The 21265-nt window shown below is 41.9% G+C and overlaps 1 protein-coding gene across 1 annotated transcript in view; it reads left to right on the top strand.

Annotated features, from left to right (window-relative positions):
• The first annotated feature begins 4132 nt into the window (after nt 1-4132).
• CDK5RAP2 (CDK5 regulatory subunit associated protein 2) overlaps nt 4133-21265 on the top strand; it is an 83406-nt gene continuing 66273 nt past the window's right edge. Inside the window, exons 1-12 of the mRNA XM_054393329.1 lie at nt 4133-4200; nt 4391-4452; nt 6136-6203; nt 11120-11230; nt 12823-12899; nt 13051-13174; nt 14116-14267; nt 16252-16414; nt 17802-17855; nt 18278-18397; nt 19000-19092; nt 20919-21137. Of these exons, the coding sequence (XP_054249304.1) occupies nt 4148-4200; nt 4391-4452; nt 6136-6203; nt 11120-11230; nt 12823-12899; nt 13051-13174; nt 14116-14267; nt 16252-16414; nt 17802-17855; nt 18278-18397; nt 19000-19092; nt 20919-21137 (1296 nt within the window). The 5' untranslated portion in view covers nt 4133-4147. The remainder of the gene's footprint in view (nt 4201-4390; nt 4453-6135; nt 6204-11119; nt 11231-12822; nt 12900-13050; nt 13175-14115; nt 14268-16251; nt 16415-17801; nt 17856-18277; nt 18398-18999; nt 19093-20918; nt 21138-21265) is intronic.

The following is a 21265-nucleotide window of genomic DNA, read 5'->3' as shown; positions in this document are numbered from 1 at the left end:
GTGAAGAGATGATCTGGAATCGTATGAACCGCTGTAGCCAGAAATAACTGCATGGAGCGCTAGCCCTGGGGAGCTGTCAGGAGATGTCATCCCTTGGAATGATAATTCCCTTGGACCAGGCTGAGCAAACTTAGCACACTGGAAGCCATTCAGGAAAGAGGAGTGGGATGTATTCAGCATCCTTCAGGTATCCTGGGCCAGTTAACCACTGCTATGTGGCATCTTTATCTCGAATGCGTCGTAGCAGTGGCAGAAAGTTTGCAGAGTCTCCTTTAAATAAAGGACATAAGATTGAATCCTAAAAATATGTTTCTCTTTAAAGTGAAGTTTTAAAATGAGCTCCCACAGGACTCTTGCTCTTCATGTGTCAGAGGGATGGATTAAAATAAGAAAAATGTGGGCCTTAAAAGTTGTTCTTGCTCTCAATTGAAACCAATCAGTCTTACTAGGCAGCCAAATAAGGCATCTCCTAAGCAAAGGCTGTGCTTACAAATGCATTTCCAAACCAGAAGAGTGTATGATTTGAATATATGTCAGAATTTATACAGAAGAATGTTATTTAAAATGAATAAAAATAAATGTATATAATTTGTATCTATGCCACTTGGATTTTTGTGTTTGGGTTTTTTTTTTCTGTTTATTAAAGTTCAGCAGGAGTTTTTCCATTGACAGCAGCCAGAGCTGTAGTGAAACGGAAAAGGATTGAATTTGATCTCATCCCAGAAATTACATTTGTTCCAAGAAAATTATTCCTTCATTATTTCCCAGTGTGTGAGATGAGAAGCACAGCACAAACATGGTTTTTTAACATCAGATATTCCTAAATACAGTTGACATTCTGTGTCAGATAATCCTGCTCAGAAATGGGCCCTGTGGTCTCTTGTGTCTGCTTATTAACCATGCCACCTTCCAGCTACTTCATTAACATCTTTGGTAGCTCCACAGTCAATGTCCCTGTTCTTGTCTCTGCTATTCACACAGACATCTGTCAGAGATGTGTGCAACCTGCAGAGCAAAGCTAGAACTTGGGAGAGGATTTGTATCAGATTTTCCTTCATGACCACAATCTGTCTCCCAAAGGAAACTGATTTTATTTGGTACTCTGAAATCCACTCTGTGGCGTCGATAGTTTTGAACAGTTCTGGTGGTGTCTGCAAAAGGACCTGTGGAAAACTTGTGTTTCTTTTTCACATGGCAGTGTTAGGGAATTGATTTTTTTTTAATTTAATTGGGGATTTTTTTGGTGCAGAAGCAAATAAAAATGCTAAAGGCTACTCTTTGCTGTTGAATGTTATGTCTAACTCATTGGCCCTTATTAAGCAAAGACCTTGAAGAGAGGTAAATCAGCATCAAGTGAGCACTTTCAGTGTTCATTCAAATGTTTAACTGAGCCAGAGCTACATAAGCAAGAGGCACAGTGGTGAAATTCTAGGGACTGTGTTGAGACCTGATGTACATTAGCAGAACTGATTGTGTGTGACTTAGCTTAGGAGGAATTTTGCTCAGAACTGTAACAGAAGGAGGCATAACTAAATGCTGAACCAGGTCCCCAGAGCAGGGGCTTGAGAAGATGACATTCCTCTTCCTTGTGCCACCGCGATGCTTTGGCCACAGTGTACTGAGCAGCTGTCCTCCCTCCCACTCCTTGGGAGTTTGTGGTCAACTCATCCATATCATCACATTCACTGGAAGTATTCCTTTCCCAGACTCCCTTTAGTACTTTGCTTCTGAGGTGTTAAGGATCTCAGGCTGCCTTGTAAAGTAGGAAGGCATTATCCCAATACTTCTTCCTGGCACAAGGATTTAGCATAATCTCCCCAAACGTACCTCTAATTAAGATCAGGTTAAACAACATTAAGCAGATTATCAGAAGTTAACTGCTTCTAAACAATACATTTCCCAGCCCTTTCTGCCCCTTGCAGCATCTTGGTGCTGCTGGAGATTTGAAAAACATTGAGCAGTGCAATAATGCAAGGAAATTTCCCAGCAAGTCTGAGTGTACATACATGTATATATCTATCCATCTGCCTTTGTCCATCAGACAGCCATGGCATGAAGTGAGAAACTTAGCAAGGAGAGCCCTGCTGATTTCCTTTTGAGAGAGAGTCTGTTGGGACATGAACAGAGGTGCTGGGCCAGCCCATATAGCACACAAGCAGTGAGTGATTTGTGCTGTACTTGTACTTTAATAGAATGCATCAAATACATCACACCTTGCTGCAGCCTTAAACAAGAGCAAATTGGTATCACCCTTTCAGTAAGAGCTGCTCTGCAAACAAGGAAAGACACGTTTCAGACTGGCTGATCAGATCCTGGTGCCATATGGCAGACCTGATTTTGAAAACTTCAGCTTGGCAGACAGTGAGGCCACTGCAAAAGGGGACCCAGACACATAAGGTGACAAACGTCTCTCCAGGGCCATGGTTGAAGTGGTTGAGCGGGGTCATCAGATCCCAGATGTAAAGCATGAAGCATGCCCAGTTGGATAGGAGATGAGATTAAGAGCTTAGCTGTGTTAAGTAGTGCCTGGCACTTTGGGGTACTAACAGCTGCTCCATCATGCCTTGTACACATCAAACTGAGAGACAGACATAGGGATGGGAGGCTCACCAAGACCATACACGTCCAGTGGTTGCAACCACCAGCCTAGGACATTTTACAGGCTTACAACATCAATTTGCTCGTAACAGAAAGTAGAGCTGGTGCAGGTAGGTGCAGAAAAATGGAGCTAACAGACGACCGCGTCAATGTGGAATTACAAAGCCACAAAATTACCACAGCCCACTGCCAGCCCTTCTCTGTAGCCTACTTTGTAGCCAGGTAAGAATCCCCTTGAGACAGCCTAGATGGTAATGAGCAAGTGAAACCTGACACCCTTAGTATGGAAGAGGAAACCAAATCTAAGGCGTGAGCACAAAGTTAATTGCTGTGGGTGAGAGCCAGGTGAGTGTCTTGCTGGAGCAGAGCTGCCTCATGTTACAGGTAATGCTGAGAGTAAGGCCTAGCCCCATGCCTCGGTTGAGGCTGTAAATATTGCAGGAAAGGATTTCAATCCCACACTCTGATTTTCAATAATGAATTAATGAGGAGCAGGAGAAGCAAGGTGAGGTCTGGAGCTCCACTGCTCCTTGTATGGTTACCCCAGGTCTGCCTCTCCTCTGCATACCCATAGGGACAGCGGTGCTTAGGAGGGGAAACGAAGGCAGAATTGAATTGAGTTTAGCACATCCAGTGGTCCCTGTTCTGAAATTGGGACGTTAGAGCATTTTCTCCCCCAGAAGGTGGGAGAACTGCAATGCTTGGCTCTTTGCCTCACCACCACCCTCCCACCGCGATCGTGTCAAAACCAGGCTGCTTGGCTGCAGAACGACTGCGAGAGCAGCTGGCTTCCCGGATTTCCACCCCTGCTAGGTACAAAGAACAGCGCCTAGAATAGGAAACCCAAGTGTAATTATTTCTCTCTCCAAGTCTGATGCTGGTTTGGCGGCGTGGAGAACATGGAAACAATTAGCTCCAGCGGCTCTGCCAGGCTTGGTAGGAGCCTGGAGCCCCGGCGCACCCCAGCAAAAGCTTCTTCCAAACGCGTTTCTTGGCGTAAAGCCCGAAGACACCCGGGGGGAGGTGGAGACCGTACTTGCAGCCTGGGGCCGCTGCCCCCACTTCGGCCGCGTCCTCCATGCGTCTCGACAGACACAGGCTCGAAAGACGTATCCAGCTTGCCCTCAACAAAGATGGCAGCTGTGCCCTCAATAAAGATGGCGGCTCCTTGTAGCCGGTCGTCTGTAGAAGCAAAGATGGCAGCTGGAGGACGTCGCTTTACTTCCCTCACTGAAGATGGTACCCGGTAGCCCTCCTCACCTTTGCCCAGTTGGCAGTCTCCACGTTAGACGGCCCCACCCTGCCCTCATTCAACATGGCGTCTGACCGCCCAACTTCAGGCACCGCCCACAGAAAACATGGCGGCGTCCATTCAGTTTTAATTGTGCCCGCCCTCTACGTTCTTCTGCGTGGCTTCAGCAGCTTCACGTCCGTCGACGCAAAGATGGCGGAAGCGGTTGCGGGCGTTTGAATTCCAACGAAGCCGCCAAAGCGCGCACAAAGGAGCCGGAGCTCTGGCTGCCGGCGGGACTTGCGGACCGGTGCTGCCATGGATTCGTTGCCAGGGGAAGACCTGACGCTGCCGGTAGCCTTTGAGGCCAGGTAGGCTGGCGGGGCCGTTGGGCCGTGGCCGGCCACACCGCGGGCGCTGGGCTGCGGCGCCGGGCCCGCTGCCCCCCTCCCCGCTGGTGTGCGTGTCGGGGCTGGGCCTGCCGGTCCCGAGCGGGTGTCGGGGGGACGGCACCCCTCAGGTTTTCTGCTCCTCACTGCTGTCCTTCTTCCTCAGTGTCAGCGTCTCCCAGCTGCCAGACATCTCTCGAGGGGACCCCCGGCCCGGCCCGGCCGGCGGAGAAGGTAAGACGGGGGAGCGAGCGGGAGCCCACCGCGCAATGGAGGGAGCCGGCGGTCAGGTTCCTGCGGCACCGGCATCTCGGCCCGGCATGGCCGGGGGGACAGAGGTCTGCACCGCGCCGTCCCTGTGGGCGGGGGAGCTCCCCCACGCCTCTGCCCGGGGCTCAAAGCTTCGTGCGGGTCTCGAACCAGGGAAAACCGCCGTGTCTTGAGGAAAACCGGCGGAAAAATTCTCAAGTGATGCAGGTTTTTGTAAGTTGTGTCTTTTTAAGACTCTAAAATGTCACCAACTGCCGCAGTTACTGCTGTCTGCTACCTTCCTCTGGTCATTACGGCTCTGAGTCTTACATAAGATGATGAGCGGTTTTGTGGATAATGTACTTGAAATACTTAAAATATCCAACAAGGCAACGCTGTTCTTTCCTAGGCTGCTTAGTTTTAGGGAAGTTGCTTGCCGTGCATCATTAGATGTTCCAGTTCAGCTCTTCAGAGTTACTTCCTGCTTGAAGACCTGGTCTAGACTCGGTGTCTTATGTTTTATACGTGAAGAAGCTTTTCTGTCTAGTTCCAGTGGAACAAAAGCTATCATTCAGTACATTTTCCATATGATGACCACTTAACTGTTCATCTGTAGGTCTGAAGACTTGCTGGAAATGTTTATTTTAAAGTGAGCTGGCTAAATAGTACTGTTTTGAAACCTGCCTTTGTTGTTAACTGTTCCTGTTTTGTTATGTAAATTTGAGGTGTATGTTTTTGCTTTCTCTTTATGCATGTATATAGCCAGCCACATAAAGTGCCTGACTTCATTGTACAGATAAAGTAGGTAATACAAATAAAGGCAAAGTAGGTGGTTTACCAGGAAGATCTGTTTGCTCATCAAAGGAAGCAAATCTAAGAAACATATGTGCTGTAAAATAGTGTGCTCTAGGAAATTGATTAGAATGTCAAGGATGGAAAACCACTGACTGGTATTCTTTGGGTTGTTTTTAAGACTGCATTGCAATTTTAGAAGTAGTTGAGGTGAAAACTTTTAGTTAGTATGACAGTCAGTCCTGAGTCCTCTTCTTCAAGACAATATAAGTGCTGCATCATTTTATATGATTGCATTATTTTCATGAGAAGTTTATTCTCATGGATGTGAGTGGGAAGAGGTTACTCAGTCCTGTTAAATGTGGCTGTTACAGAATGTGTGTGCAAAGAAACTTTAAGTAGATGTAAATTCATGAGGAATTGCACTTCAGGAGCATAGATACTGGTCCCGGTTTCCTTGGCTCTAGAAGTGGAGGCCTATGTTGTGACCAGTAAGATACTGAAAGATTTGAACTGTTTTCTAATAGCTGAATAGGACTTAATTCTAATGTGGAAATCCTCTCTAGTTGCTCTGAGAACTTACCTTGAAAGTGTATCTCCCATGGCTTAATTTCAGTGTATATCTAAGTTTCAATAAGTGATGTTGGAATTTGGGAGCTTAAGTGGTAAACACCTTAATGTGATCAGAAAGGAGTCTAGATACTCACTGCTTAGTAGCAGTAATACATAAACAAGGAGCAAAACAATGTCTCCCTTGCTTCCCAAAAGCTCTTGTACTTTTATTATGCTTAGATTCAAGCAGACCTCTGCTGTTTCCAAATTGAAACCCTATAGATTCCACTGTCTGATCTTGCTCTGTCTTCTTTCAATGTCTAGTGCTACCAGATGTGGCAGAAGAGACAGTCTCACCAACTAGAGCTCGGACCATGAAGGACTATGAAAATGTAAGCTGATCTTGAATGTATGACTCAGTGACAGATTTATAGCCAAAATATTTCTAACATGCTCGCTGAAGTGTGGACTCTTTGGGTCAGGTTCTTTAGTTTGTGTCAGTTAACACAGATCTGCTGGAGGTAGGACCAGCTGCCTATTTGTGCTTTGAACTTCCCTTTCTAAAGTATTGCTTTCAAAACCAGAGGGACCAATTTGTTGTTGAGACCAGCCAGCTGCTGCTCTTAAGTTGTGAAACAAAAATTGGCACACTCTGCTCCAAAGTTCATGCAATCACAGAAACATCAGAGCTTGGTTTTTAAGTCTGCAATTGATTTATTTCAGGGAAGCATCAAGTTTAATTTCATTTAGACTGGCACGAGATTTGGCTTTTTAATTCTTTGACTGCTCTATAATACCTTTATAATTCTATATGAGTGTGCTTGGAGTACTGTTGTTGTACAGGTCTAGTATCATTATACCAATTCTGTAGGTAAAACTGGTTTTGACACATAGTAGAATATAAAGGAAAACATTAGGGGGGTTAAAAATATATTTCTATTTGTTATTTGAATTAAGCCAATTGTTTATAGCTGCTGAATGATGATTTGGTTGGGGTATAGCAGTGCTGCAGGACAACTGCCCTAGTAAAAAGATTTAAATTAAGTTGTTATGATTGTGTGAAGAAATTGTAGAGAGGAAAGCAACCAAAAATCTCTGAGATGGCTGCTGCAGATAAAAACTGGAGCTTGCTGTCTTTAGAGGATGTGTTCAAGTGCCTGCAGCTTTTAGTGTGCTTCTGTAGCTGATGCTACCTTTTGTGGCATTGTTATGTTTGAAATGAGTGTTGCTTCTGAACTCTTTCAGTTTCTTGTGGCCTTATAACCCTCTGAGGAGAAAGCTGTGCTCTCTGCTCAGAATTCAAAGCTTGTTTTGAAAAGCCTTTGTGAAGGATGTTTTTACAGTCTGTATCTATTTCGCTTCCTCTTTGTGTATTGGCTGGGATAGAAAGGCACTGCCTTGGCATTGGTGTGTGCTTAGAACCTTTTACTGTGGTATCTGCAATATTCATTTGCACAAGGGAAAAAATAAGTTGTAGAAGGGAAGAAAATAAATCTGTTTTTTTGTTCTGTGTGATGTAGACGAGAAAGGGTCTCCCACAGATCTCTGCCTTCCTGGTATGTGCAGACACCTTATGTTAAACTGAGCTTAAAACTTCTCATTTATGGATGCCAACAGTATAATGAAACTCAAAAATCCATTCAAGTAAAGGAGAGATACTCTGTAACTTCTGGTTCTGAGTTTTTAAGATTGCTGGTAGCTGAAGGCTAAATTTGAGAAAGAGTGTTTACTTAAAGTCTTTGCCCTTTTTGCTCTTTACAAAGCATCCAGTGGTAGCTTTGTTTTGATGCACTTGTGGACTGACAACATGAGACTATTCTTATCCCACTTGACCTGCCAGTTCAGATTTGCTTTACAGTGCTTGGAGATGGTTTGTGTATATGTATCTTACTGCATGAGTTTGCTGATCTTCGAGGCTCTGTTTATACAGGGTATGAGAAAGAAGTAATGAAAAGAGTGGGCTCCTTACTTTGTAGGTCAAAGAGAACAAGGTGGACATAATGACCCCATAAGGATGGGCTAAAGGGTGGATCTGTGTAGGTCCTTTTATGTTTAGACTGGAGAAGAAGTGTAGTCTTCTTGAGAATTTGTGGTGTGTCCCACTTTTCTTGCAGTGTAGGGGGAGCCACCTTGTGATAGGAAGTGTGTTTGCATGGGCAAAGGGAAAGGTGTCTCTGAGGACTTCGTTATGGTTTATGAGATGTTTATGAATTGGAGAGATGATGATAGCAAGTTGGGGAACTAAATAATGACACTTGTGGATTTTGTTTTTAACTTTTTTTCCTCCCCAGACCCATCGAATCAGAGTTTTACTGTCTTGTAAAATGGCCTCTGCTGGCAGAAACTGTGGTGTGCTGTGGAACCACAGCATCAAATGACAGCTTTTTGCATAAAAATGGTTCTATGCAGACTTGGAAAGGAGCTGTACTGAGCTATTTGCTACCATGCTGCCTGTGGTGTGGAATATTCTGTATAGAGTGTATTGCGTTGTTCTGGTTTTTCAAGGAGCAGCTCTGCAGTTTCTCTGCTTTCATTCTTTTTTTAAATACAGAAGTCAAGATGCATCAAGGAATTAAGAGGGAGTCTTTAAATGCCTAAGCTGATTGCCATTAAAATTCCTTTGCAGTGTGAACTTGTTCACATTTGACATGTTGCCTTTTTATTAAGCTATAATGTTTTAATTGTAGTCTGCCTAAATTAACTTGCCTCTGAAACACTGAATGTTGAAGATGACATTTGTTTCACTTCTTGCTTTATGATTGCATAGTTTCTTTTTGTGTGCCTTGTGAAAATAGTGCCCTTAAGCTCTTTGGTTTAATTCTATTGCCACTGAAATACGTGTGAGTAAAATTAAGGTATGCCCAGTTCTTTTGAAATTGTGTTTTCCTTTTGACTCAAACTGTTGAGCATGTGAAGACTAACTAGAAGCTCAGCTGATACAATTTCACAGTGCCCTTGAGGCTTGGATTTTCTTCTGAAAGAAAAGGGGAAAATTGTTAGGAACGATTTACTGACTGCTTGAAAAAAAAAAAAAACAAACCCAAACAACTACAAACCAAATGCTGTAAGATCTGCTCTCACTAGTTGAACATAGAACTGAACTTGCCAGGAAGCCTTGAAGGATCTAGCACAGTTCTGCATCCTTGCTTCATTTAAGAACTATTTTTTGTTTACTGTGAATAATGGTTTCAGTTTTGAGCAATATTCTCCCTGGGGCTCTGTGACTTGAAGTACAAAGTCTGCACAGGAATGCATCCCACCTGGATTCGTTCCTGTGCAGACTACCCTAAGTGATCCTGCTCTGGCAGGGAAACCTCTCAACTAGACTTGGTTGCCCAAGGCCTTAACCAATCTGCCCTTAAGCACCTCCAGGGAGGAGGCATCCACAACCTTCCTGGGCAGCCTATTCCAGTGTCTCACCACCCCTGTTCTGAAGAACTTCTTCCTCAGATCCAGTCTAAACCTGCTCTTTCTCTGCTTAAAACCATTCTCTCTTGGCCTGTCTCTAGACACCCTCTGGCCTTCCTGTAGGCTCCCTTCAGGGTTTGGAAGGCAGCTCTAAGGTCACCCTGGAGTCTTTTCTCCAGACTGAGCAATCCCAGCTCCCTCAGCCTATCCTCATAGCAGAGGTGCTGCAGCCCTTCAGTGATCTTTGTGGCCCTCCTCTGGACTTGCTCCTACAGCTCTGTGGTGTTCTTATGATGGGGACATCAGACAGAAGTGAGGTCTCAGCAGAGTAAAGGGGCAGAATCACCTCTCTTCACCTGCTGGCCACACAATTGTGTTCCCAGCACACAATTTGCCTTCTGGGCTGCATGAGCACACTGCCTGCTCATCTTGAGCCTTCTCATCAGGCAACACCCCCAAGTGTATTTCTTCAGGGCTACTCTTAACCCAATCTGCATCCAGCTGATATTTGTGCTTGGGGTTGGCCTGACCCAGATGCAGGACCTTGCACTTGTTGAACCTCATGCAGTTTGCACTGTCCTGCTTCTCTAGCCTGTCAGGATCCTTCTGGAATGCATCCCTTTCCTCAAAGCAGTTACAGCTTGCATAGTTCAGCTTTATATCCACCGCTGTTTGTGCTCATACAACTGGAATTCTAGGGAAAGATAGATAACATTTAATATGCATATTGCTGCTGCTTCTAAAGACAGGCTCCTTCAGGATGTGCAAATGGGCCACAAGGTTTATATAGTCAAGTATATTTTCAGTTGCTTGGATGATATTTACTTGTGTGAATAATGAGGAGGCATCTTGCTAGGCAAAGGTTATTAAACGGAAGAATTGTTTGCAGATGCAGGTTCGGAGTGCAGTTAAAGAAAATAGTCTTGGGTTTCACAAACCAAATATTTTTTGGAATTGTATTGCCAGTAATTTTTACAAGTGGTACTAGGCTGGGAAATCCTGCATCAATATTTTATTAGTAGCTCTGGAACATATTAGATTTCCTTTTGCTGAAAGCATCTGGCAGGGGGCACAAGTCTTGTTTAAATGAATGTTTTATGCTTAGTCTCTTAAAAAGAATTTAGAGGGAGACTCCTTTCTTTAATGAAACCATCAATTATGTCCCTGCCTTTAGTAGGCAGGTTAAAAATCGTAAGCAATTTATTTTTTCCCCGAGAACTGCACTGTGATACATGGGATAAAGGCTTTAGTGGTTTGATTTGGCTCGTGTGCCTTGTGTGCTTGTGGCTTTGCCCACGAGTGAGGCTACTATCTTGGCTGCCCAGCACCATCTATTACAGATTCTTTGAACAATACTGTTTTATAGTTTCTTGGAATTTTGCAGGGCTAAACATCAGCACAGGCTGAATGATAACATCTTGCACAACCACACGAAGTTCATGCATGTGTCAATATGCCTCTATATCTTCAGACCAAAACACAGGTGAAAAACAAACCCCAAAATGCTCAGTAAAAAAGCTGCAGTAGAGTTTCCTCTCAGGTTCAGTTCAGGTGACTAATGGAAATGGTGGGGAAAAGATATTGTGGCTGGGATGAAATAATTGGAGAAAAATATGCTCTCTGATACCTGCTGAAGCTTGGGGTAGTTGCAGCTCCCTGGGTGATACTCTCTTAGAGGGAAGGATGTTGGCTTTTGACTGAGCTGTCACAGGCTGTTACTAGCACCTTCAGTTTGAGCATGTGTGTGTGTCCATCTCCCACACACCTACATGTTGCACTCTGTTCAGTGGGTTGAATTCTAATCTTGCACTGTGGAGAGCAAAACCCAGCCATAGCAGTTTCCACTTGTTGCTTTACTTGAAAGGCATGATATAATTTGCTCATTTTCTTTATTTCACAGCAAATCAGTGATCTGAAAAAAGAGAACTTCAACCTAAAGCTGCGGATATACTTTCTGGAGGAGCGGATGCAGCAGAAGTTTGATGGTCCCACTGAAGACATATACAAAATAGTAGGCATTTAGGTTTATTTAGTAGACCTAGGTGTCTTTTTGAAGAGTTTTTGTGGGGAGGTTCCCTGCTTTTCTTCGGAGTCTTTATTGTTGTAAACTTTATTATTTTATTTTGGTCTAATCCTTTTTGTAGCTGAATGAAAATGCTTATTTTGAATTGTGGAAAAACTTAGTTTCAGATGCATGACTGCCTGTAGTTATGAGACAGAGTAATAGACAAGGGGCAATGGTATTAAACAAGAGAAAGGTAGATGTAGGTTGGACATTAGGAAGAAGCTCTTTACTATGAGGGTAGTGGAACAGGTTGCCTAGGGAGGTGGTGGAGGCCCCATCCCTGGAGAATTTCAAGGTCAGGCTTGATGGAGCTCTGACCAACCTGCTCTAGTTGGGGATGTCCCTGCTGACTGCAGGGTGGTTGGACTAGATGAGCTTTAAAGGTCACTTCCAACCCAGTGTATTCAGTAATTCTATATTATGTTACCAGTGAGTGATTGTGCTACTGACATAATATCCTGAACGGGGAAGAGAAGCAGCAGCAGCATGTTTCTCCTACATTTGGGATGCAGTTACTGTACTTTTTAATACTGGGCTATTCAGTTGATCCCTCTGTTCTTTCCTGGCTTTATCAGATGTCAGTGCAGCTACTTGGAGGTTGTTTGGGACCTTTAGCTTTGAAGCCTGTAGATAAAGTTGTATCAGAGTTGTGTATAGCTTCGAGTTTTATTGTTCTAAACTACAGAATGCCTGTTTAAATGTACAAGGTTCAGGAAAGCTGTGTGACTCCTATGTCAGTTGTTAGAATAAACTGTTCTCTTTTTAAGCTGGAAGAAGGATTTTAGTTGAGTGCTGTCTTGCATCCTTCTTATTTCAGGTTGGCAGATGCTAGCAAGTATTTTTCATACCTTTTAGTGGTGTCTGTGTTCTAGAAGGGGAAAGAAGTCATTTTTGTAATCCAGTAGCATGTTATTTATAACAGATGCTTGCATCAGGTCTCTTTTCTGTAATAAGATCTATTGATGCCTGTTGCAGTACTTAAGTACATAAACTGATGTTTAACTAGGTCATGGTTTCAGCTGAATGTTGTTGATTGGTCTGCTGAATGTTGTTGTACACTGATGTCTGTTTCACAGTTGCTGATGTTTTGAAATGGTCTCTGTCAGCCTGCAGCCAAGGAGATTGTTGTGCATCATGTGCTTATGCCACCAGTAGTTTTCTCAGACTATAAGAAAATAACGTTAAGATGATTGAAAACCTCAGTAGGTGACTCAACCAGGTTTTTAAAAGAAAAAACACCAAATCTCATAGTTCAAAGAACCCTTTATGGAAGCACTAGAAACTCCCAAGGTTGTCTGCAGCACGTGCAGGGCACTTGTATTGTTGGATAACAACTGTACTAAATGCTTTCTGACATCTTTGAAAGTCCTGAACCTTGCAAAATATGCCTTTTAGAAGCTGATGTCTCTCTGCTATTCTTAGCCCAATTATACTTTGTATTTGCTGGTCCAAGCAAAAAGTAATTTACACATTGCCAATAACTTTTGGGTAGGGTGACCTCTGAATTATCTCCAGAGACTTTCATTCTTTTGTCCTAGAATATTGAGCTGAAAGTTGAGATAGAAAGTCTGAAGCGTGAACTGCAGGAGAGAGAGAAACTGCTCATCAAAGCCTCGTAAGTACCAGTGCTTGGATTTAGCCTTATGGTGACAAGCAGGTACAGATAAAGGAGAAGATGCTTGTGCATAATCTGTCAGCCACTTGCATTTTAAATGTTTCCCACTTTGATATGCAGTGGGATTTCTGTCTGTATTCTGGTATTTCAGTAAAGCAGTTGAAAGCTTGGCCCAGGGTGGGGATGCTGAAACGCAGCGTGTGAAAGAGGAAGCACAAAAGAAGATGCAAGAGATGGAAGAATTCCTGACCAGCAGAATAAATGTTCTGGAAGAGGTGAGTGGCTGAAACTCAAGGAAGAGTTAGAGACATCAGTCCTCTCTTTGTTCTGTTGTCTGAGATTGGGTACTGTGGTGTACCTCTATTTTCAAAGTTGTTCCTGCTTTCCTGGAAAAACAGTCAGTGCAAAACCAGGGTTGGGGTAAAAAAGAAGGTGAAAAAAACCCAACAATGAAAGGGAAGGTGGTTTTAGCTGCTCTTGGAATGTCAGATATGAGGACAGCAGTTCTTCAGGACATTTGTACCTGTTGGTGACATTTAGGTACATGCAGCACAAACCTTTGGTTCTTGAATTCCAGTGTGATGAGGCTGCAATATAAAAATAAAGGTCTGAAACAACTTCTGTGTAGTATATGATGAGTGTGGGGTTTTTTGGAGTCTTTGTCTCCATGCATTGGGTCACCTAGAGGAAGCTGACTGGAATCTCTGGGTGTTATCTTTGTTTTCATTGCTATTAAGAGGAAAATATGTGGCTCATGCTTTATCAATGCTTGCAAAATATTATAAATGATGTTGGGAAGAGTTCCAATTAGCTACAGCGAGCCTGTGAATGTTAATTTAATCTCTGACTGAATAAAAAAGCCTTTCTTTAACCTTTATAAGTGTAGCTATTTATTATGATAGTGGTGGTAGGACAGTGGGATAAAGCCAAATTATAATAGCTAAAGCAAGGGCACTTCTGTTTCCAGTTCTGCTATCAGTTATTTGTATTATTTCTTGGAAACAAACTCCCCTTCTTTATGTGCCACAGAAAGTGGATTGATCTTGACAATACAGACATCAAGAGTTCAGAAGCATTTGCAAAGCGCTTGAACTGCTTGGTAAAAGTTGATAAATTAAACATACCAACGTAATTTTGGTAGAAGAAACTTCTCTGTGGAAGGATTTGTTGAGCGTTTTGTTCTGAAGGGCGTCAGGGTTGTGTGTTTTAATTACAGAATCTTAAAGTTGCCCGAGAAGATGTAGAAAAAGCCATTGCAATGTCAGAGAAGGAGAAAGCTCTGAGAGCAGCTGCTGAGCAGAAACTTTCTTCAATTATGAATGCCCCTGCAAAGGATGTGGATATGATTACAGGAGCTGAGAAAGACAGGTTAGAACTCTTGCTGGTGGTGGTTTCTAATTGCTGGAATTCTTTATTGTTGAAGTGTGAATTGTTGACATGGATATGGCTTTTAATAGTTTGATCCTACCCTCAGATACATGAGTGAGTGTTACTGACATCTTTTCAGCTGTTAAATCAGCAGCAGCACAGCAATCAGTTTGTGTTCCACGATAGTCAAATCATTTTTAGAAGTTGTCTGAAAGTGTAAAATGATCACTATGCACAGGACATGAGCATCTCCTACTTTAAAACACCTTTTTAGCTTTGCTGGCTTATCTCCTGCTTGCTGCTTTCTTGCATTATTGCTGAGTAGAACTTGGCTCTGCCATTTAAGTTCACTTACTGCTTTTGTGGTGGTTATGAAGTTGTTTACTTCAGGCCCAGTGGTATGTTTGTTGGGGTTGATAAACGTAATGGGAAGAGAAATAAGCTGTGCTTGAGCTTCATAGGTTTGATCTGCTTTGCAAAGTGCTGGCAGGTAGTTGGGAGGGTATCTGAGTTGAATAATTTTGGGTGGGGCAAAATGTATAAACTCAAATCTCAATACTTTGGAAGGTATTTAAGTTTTTTGTTAGATTTATGGGCTCAAATACATGCCTGGCAAGCCTTGCAGTAAAGCTTAGTTATTTTGGGTATGTGAGCCCAGAGTGGAGATCAAAAAATTGTTAGGATTGCTTATGGTTTGGAGTATCTTTTCCTGTCTGTGACTGAACCCTGGGAGTAACTGCATGGTTGGTCTGCCCTGGTAACTAAGGTATGTTGGCCTGAGGCTTTCCTTTCACAGGTTTTGTTACAGTAGAACCCAAGCAAGGTTTGCAGTGTTTCTCAGCCAGTTTTTGTAGAAGAAAACTGCAAATCTGAATCTACAGTGGCATTAAATTATGAAGCTGTTCTAGGGAGTTTTGATAGTGCACCCTATGTGCCCCAAGAACAATTATAACCTGGCTCTAAAGTTTTCTTCTTCCTTTCCCTGCCTTCTTCTCTGTTAGTCATCTGTGTGAACACAGTTGATCTCCTGAGTGACTTGAGCTGGGAAGGAGTTCTAAAGCCAATTCTTTTCAGAGGTGCTTTAGTTGCCAGTTCTGTAGCTGGTGTGAAAACAGTGCTTAAAGTGTGGACAGAAATTGTCAAGATTCGATCACTGAAGTAAAGATGATGTGGAGAATGAAGAAGAATGTGGTTTGTTGTTTTTCTTTTTCCCCTCTCTCTTCTCTCCCCACCCCTTGTGATCCAGTGTTAGTGCAATCTTCTCTCGTTACATGCCGATAGCTCAGTGTAATTGTTCACAGGATCAGAAAAACATAGTGCTGATGAAGAGAAAAATATTTGACTTACTGAAATGAATCAAATATTAATGTGCAATGCTTTAAACTTACCTGGGAGTAGCACAGCTAGAATTCATATTGTGTCAAAAAGATTCTTTCACCATCTAGGCTCCAAAGTACGAAGAGCTGGCAAGCAGGCATCTTACATACTGGAAGTGTCAAGATATGTATTGACCAAGGAAGGTTCCACTGGCATAAGTTTTTGTTTTGCATACGTGAAACAAGCTGCTTCTTGTGGCACAAATGTAAATGGAACTTGGTACTTGAGGGACACTTTGGGATGACAAACAAGGATACAGTGTGGTATGTGTCAAGAAGGGGAATAGATGGATAAAGATTTTTGTCTACTGTAAAGGACCATGTTGCTAAAACATTGAAGCTTAAGTGTTGACATTTGAAATGATACTGGAGGAAAAGAAGAAGGAAAACTCTGCAGATAGCTCAACTGTGTTTGTAGCTTGAATTGAAGTTATGGCACCTTTTTTGGTTTCTCTGGAGGGAGAAGGGGTTGTGCAAGTACTTCCCTAAGTTTTACAAGTGTTGTCTGGTGTCTTCAGTTAGGAAAGTTGTCTGCAAGATTTACTGCAGTGACTGGAGAATTGGTGGTAGATGACGCAAGATTAATATTAAAAATCTTATTGTTTTAGACTTATAGAGCAACTGAATCTGTCACTGAAAAGTAAAGAAGCTGTAATTCAACACCTTAAAGAGGAAAAGTCTCACAGTGGACCTTATGATGGGAAGTTACCAGCAGAAAAAATCAGAGAACTTACCATTGCTCTGAAGCATGAAAAAGACAGTGAGATAGAGGTGAGGAAGCTGACTCCAGTTCCATGCTATTAATCTAATGGGGTAGGACTTAAAAGGTTTTGTGCATGACAGTATGTGAGGGACTTAAGGCAGTTTTTTAAAACACTCTTCTCCACAGTTATTCCTTCCCTCTTCCATTTCCTGACCGTTCATTAATGTGTGGTTTCATGGCCAATGTTCATCCTTGCTATCCATGCTCAGCTTTCATTCAATAAGAGGTTTTGTGTTTCCAATTGACTTTATGCCTCTATTGTAGATACTTCTGCAAAGCAATTGCCCTGTGTATAAAACAAATGCTAGGTGCTAATAGATCCCTGAAGAAATGACACAACTACTGTAGAAGTTAAAAATGACTTGAGATTATTTCTGGGAAGGATCAGTATCTCTGTGGTCTGGAGAAAAAGCTGTGGCAAGGGAGATAGACATAAACAACCTCATGAAATTGAGTGTCTAGCCTTTAGCTTACAAAGGATGCTAAGAGTCAGTCTTTTGTTTCACTTGGCTTTTAAACAGGAAGACAGATATCCTGAAGGCTGAGATGTAGAAACAGCTCTGAAGGATGTTGTTTTGTTTGTTTATCTTTTTTTTCCCCATTGGTTATTCAAGCAATAAATTACAGCTGGCAGAATTAAGAAAACAAGCATGGAAGCTGCCATGCTGCTGAGAAACTTTCTTTCCTTTTGTGTTGTAAATTAATATTGATCAATACCTCCACACCTTTTATGTCTCTTGAAGTAGACAGGAGAGCTTTCTATGATTGCACTTATTACTGGAATTAAAATTTTTCAATTCTGGGTCGTCCTGCAATTAAATCAGTATGTGTCAGGAAAAACTACTCTGGTTTCAAAGCACAGTGTTATGTCAAGGTGGAAGAGGGTCATCTTTAATCATTTCAGAGCAGGTGGACAGAGACTCTATGATCATTTTGGGATGCAGCATTGGAGAAAAAGATCTGATGAATACCTTTTGCAGAGCTCTGGTTTTGTAAATGATTACTCACAAAATTCTGTAACCTCCCCAAGGAAAATGTTAATTAAAAATCTCCCTTGATGAAAGCATCTTGCTGACACAGATAAATGCCACATGAAAGTGCATTTTTCTTAACTCAGCAAATACAGTTGCCCTGTCTCATGGAGGAGCATGTTGTGTGGGGGGTTGTTTTGTGTTTTCTTCATAATTTGTATGGGCTCAAACTGTGCCCAGGTAGATTTGTAGACTTCTAGGAGGCAACTGATTCACTATGTTCCTGCCAAAAGATGTGTATGAAGTTGTTTGTTTCCTGTCCTACCCAGGTTTTTAAGATCATTTTGCATCATTATAATACTCACTGAGCTCTCTTTGGGGTGAGAACGAATTTCCTTGTCTAACAACTGTTTTGTTCTTACAGGCTATTAGAATGGAGTTTAAAAATGAGAGAAATTCCCTTGAGAAAAAAATTCAAGTAAGTTCTAGTTTAGTTTCTGTTTCCTTGACCACTTACAATGCATGTTGGGATTTCTTCTGTTACACATTCATGGCTAGAGAGGCTTTGACTCAAAAGGAAGCAAAGTGAGTCCCCTGGTAAATTATCTTTTATGTCAGATGCCAGGGAGGCTCACCTTGTGTTTGAAGCAATTTCAGTGTAGCTGACAGACACCCTCATCAAGTATTGAGGCTGATACTCATGGCCAGCCCATGAGATTAGGCTTCTTATACTGTATTCTGGGCACATCTTTAAGATGATGACTTGCATTTTGGGACTGTATTTTATGTAAGTAATCTGAGTAATAAGATATAAGAACTCTAAGAGAATGTACTTATTAATGTGCAGCTCCAGTATCTCTTAGTGGGAAGTTAATGCAACTTTCACATAATCTAATTTAGTTACTTAAAGAAGAGCTGCAAGAGAGAGAAAATGAGCTTGCTGTTGAAAAGAAGAATGGTTTGAAAAGGGATAAAACCATTCAAGGGCTAACTGTTGCATTAAAAGCAAAGGAAAAAGAGGTATGATGGTTATGATCTTGCTGTTTTGTTGAAATATCATTGGGAGGGAAATGTGTGTGTTGTGTGTGTGGCAGGAGGTGTCTGATCTCACTGTAACCATTAGGAAGTTTCCTAATGTGGGTCCTTAATCACTGCTGTCGTACCTGGAGGTAGTTCTGTTTATATAAATTTTTGGGCCTTGGACTGGAGGAGAGAGGAAAAAGACACTTAACTGATACTTTCTCCCTTAAGAACTTTGAGAGAAAAATGTTTTCAGTTGCACACTGATTTTTATCAGCTCTGAGCACCACTTATAAATATATGAGAAGTATTTTGTGGTGTTGAATATAAAGACAGCTAAAACAGGAGAGGTCAACATCAGCTGAAATTCAGATGTGGAAGAAGGGAGAATATTTAACTTGAATGATAGGCAGTCTAGTGAGTGGTGTCTAAGGCCAAGAATTTCTTTATACAGTATTTATTATGATGCATGTGGTGTGTTTGTTCTTCAAAGTATTTGTTTTGTGTAGTTGGATGAATGGATAAGGAGATGGGATAGCTGTTATTGAGTCACCAGCCCTTGGAAATAACTCTACATGGTATTCATTTTACTTTGCCTAAAGAATGAGGAGCTTGGTTCTGAAATTGAAGATCTAAATGCTTCATTGGCTAAGGCAAGAGAGGCAACTCACAAAGCACACGTCCAAAAATTTAAGGTAAGAAGCAAACAATGTGGCTTCCCCCATTGCTGTTCCTCTCTTCTCCCTAATTCCCCACAGTGGGTAGTGCTTTGTGTCTCTGAAAGTACAGGACTAGAAGTCAGTTTACAATGTTAAGATGTTTATTTTTTCTTATTAAAAAAACCCACAACACCCAAATCAAATTACTTAAATGACAGAGTTAAAATGTTAGATCTAGTTTCTTGAGCGTTTTCCTTCTGTGCCATCTGAGAATTAAGGGAGAAATGTGTAAAACCAAAAACAGGTCAAGACCCAAATCGTGGGGCTGAGAAGATCTTGAGCTTTCTTTCACCTGAGGAGGTTTTGATTTTCTTCTTCTTTCACACACTGTTGAACTGGATATGGAAGACTTGCTTGGGCATCTTTGTATAATAAAAGTAAAACCACTGTTTATGGAACAGAGAGTTGTGAAAATGTGCTGTAGTAATGCTGTCATGTGTCTGGAGGAGAAAGGACTACCCGATGAGAATTTATACATTATGAAAGTCCTAACATGTAAAATGAGACAAAATAAGTGGTATTACAATAGACGACATAGAGTCATGGATTGGTTTGGGTTGGAAGGGACTTTGAAGATAATCTTTTTCCAATCCTCTATGGCCAGAGACACCTTCCCACTAGAGCAGGTTGCTCAAGGCCCCTTCCAAACTGACCATGAGCACTTTGAGGGATAGGGTATCCACAGCTTCCCTGTGTAACCTATTCCAGTGTCTTGTCACCCTCACAGTGAAGAAACTGTCTCACGTAATGTTTTCAAACTTACCTAAAGCTTAAATCTGGCAAAACTGAGGAATACTGATTAGAGGCAGTGATGAATCTTCCATTCTGGTGTTTGCTTGTCTACTTGGTCTCATAGCTCAGCAGGAATGGAAGAGGTTGGTTTGCTAGCCTCTGAAGTACACAGTCCTAAAGCTTTTTGACTGACAGTACTGCCTTTTGATTTCAGAGTCTAGTGGAATAGTAATGCTTGGTTTCTCCATTTCTTCAAAAGCCATTTATTTCTTTTAAGCCCAAATTAAGAATGCTCTCCTGAGAGCATGCTATTTCTTGTTCATTTTGACATGTGTGAATCTATAGCTTATGTTTGCTTTTTCATACTATGGAAGTCCTGCTTTGAATTATGACTCTTAATTTTTAACCATTTCTTTTTCATGAGAGCTTGATGATTTTTGAAAAGTTCTAGGTTTAAGAAGCGTGCAACTAATTCCTCCTGTCCACAGAATCCATCTTGCATGGTGGGTGACAGAGCAAGCCCTTCTCCTCATTACTCTGCTACTTAGCTACAAACTTGAGTTGAAGGCAGTTCTCTGTGAGTAGATCATGCTGCATAGCTCACTGCTCCTGTCATCTGTGCTGTGAACTTGGAGGCCAGTTATAGCCATATTTGAAGGGGAAGAACACAACTCAGACTTGCTGTTTCATATAAGAAAATATGACTTGGGAACTACCTGACCTAGTCTGGATTCAAACTCACCCAAAAGTAGAAAACTTGATGGAATAAGAGCTTTGGGAACCAATAATAGTAAGATGATTCTGTGTGTGCTCTGGACTCCTTTGTGGGTCAACCTTTGTCTAATTCTTAGTTATCCTGCACTGGATGTCACTTAAAAGCTGTGGTTTTAGTAGTTGAGAACATTTCCAGTGTAACATTTCCCCTGTTGTGTCATCTCACAGAATTTATGCAATGCAGTTGATGAAGTACTGGGAAGAGATGTGGGGGAGTGGGTTTGGATGCAACAGGACTAAAGACTTCATCTCTACAAAATAGCCTTATAGAACTTAAATGCCCCTTTGTGTTTCAGGGTGCAGAGGATTATCAAGCTCTCTTGATGGAAAAAGAGACCCTCTTAGCAGAGCTGCGCTCAGAAAACCTGACAAAGGATGCTGAGAATCGTAAACTACAAAGGAGGATTAAAAGGACTGATCAAGAGCTAAATGATTTGAATTTAGAAAGAGAGAAAATGGAGAAGGAGCTGGATGAAGCACAACTTCAGAAGAGCAGAAGTGACAAAACCATTAACGTTATTATCACTTTTATTCCTCTATTTCATAAAGTTTAAAAATATTTTAGCAGCTGCAGCATTTCCTTTTCTACCACTTAGTTCAATCTGAATAATTCTTGGGGAGGTAAATGCATTTGCCTAAAGAC

The sequence above is a fragment of the Indicator indicator genome, chromosome 28 (genome assembly GCF_027791375.1).
Source record: "Indicator indicator isolate 239-I01 chromosome 28, UM_Iind_1.1, whole genome shotgun sequence".
NCBI classification, from domain to species: domain Eukaryota; kingdom Metazoa; phylum Chordata; class Aves; order Piciformes; family Indicatoridae; genus Indicator; species Indicator indicator.
Note: the sequence above shows the minus strand (reverse complement) of the source record. Positions and strands in the feature narration are given on the sequence as shown.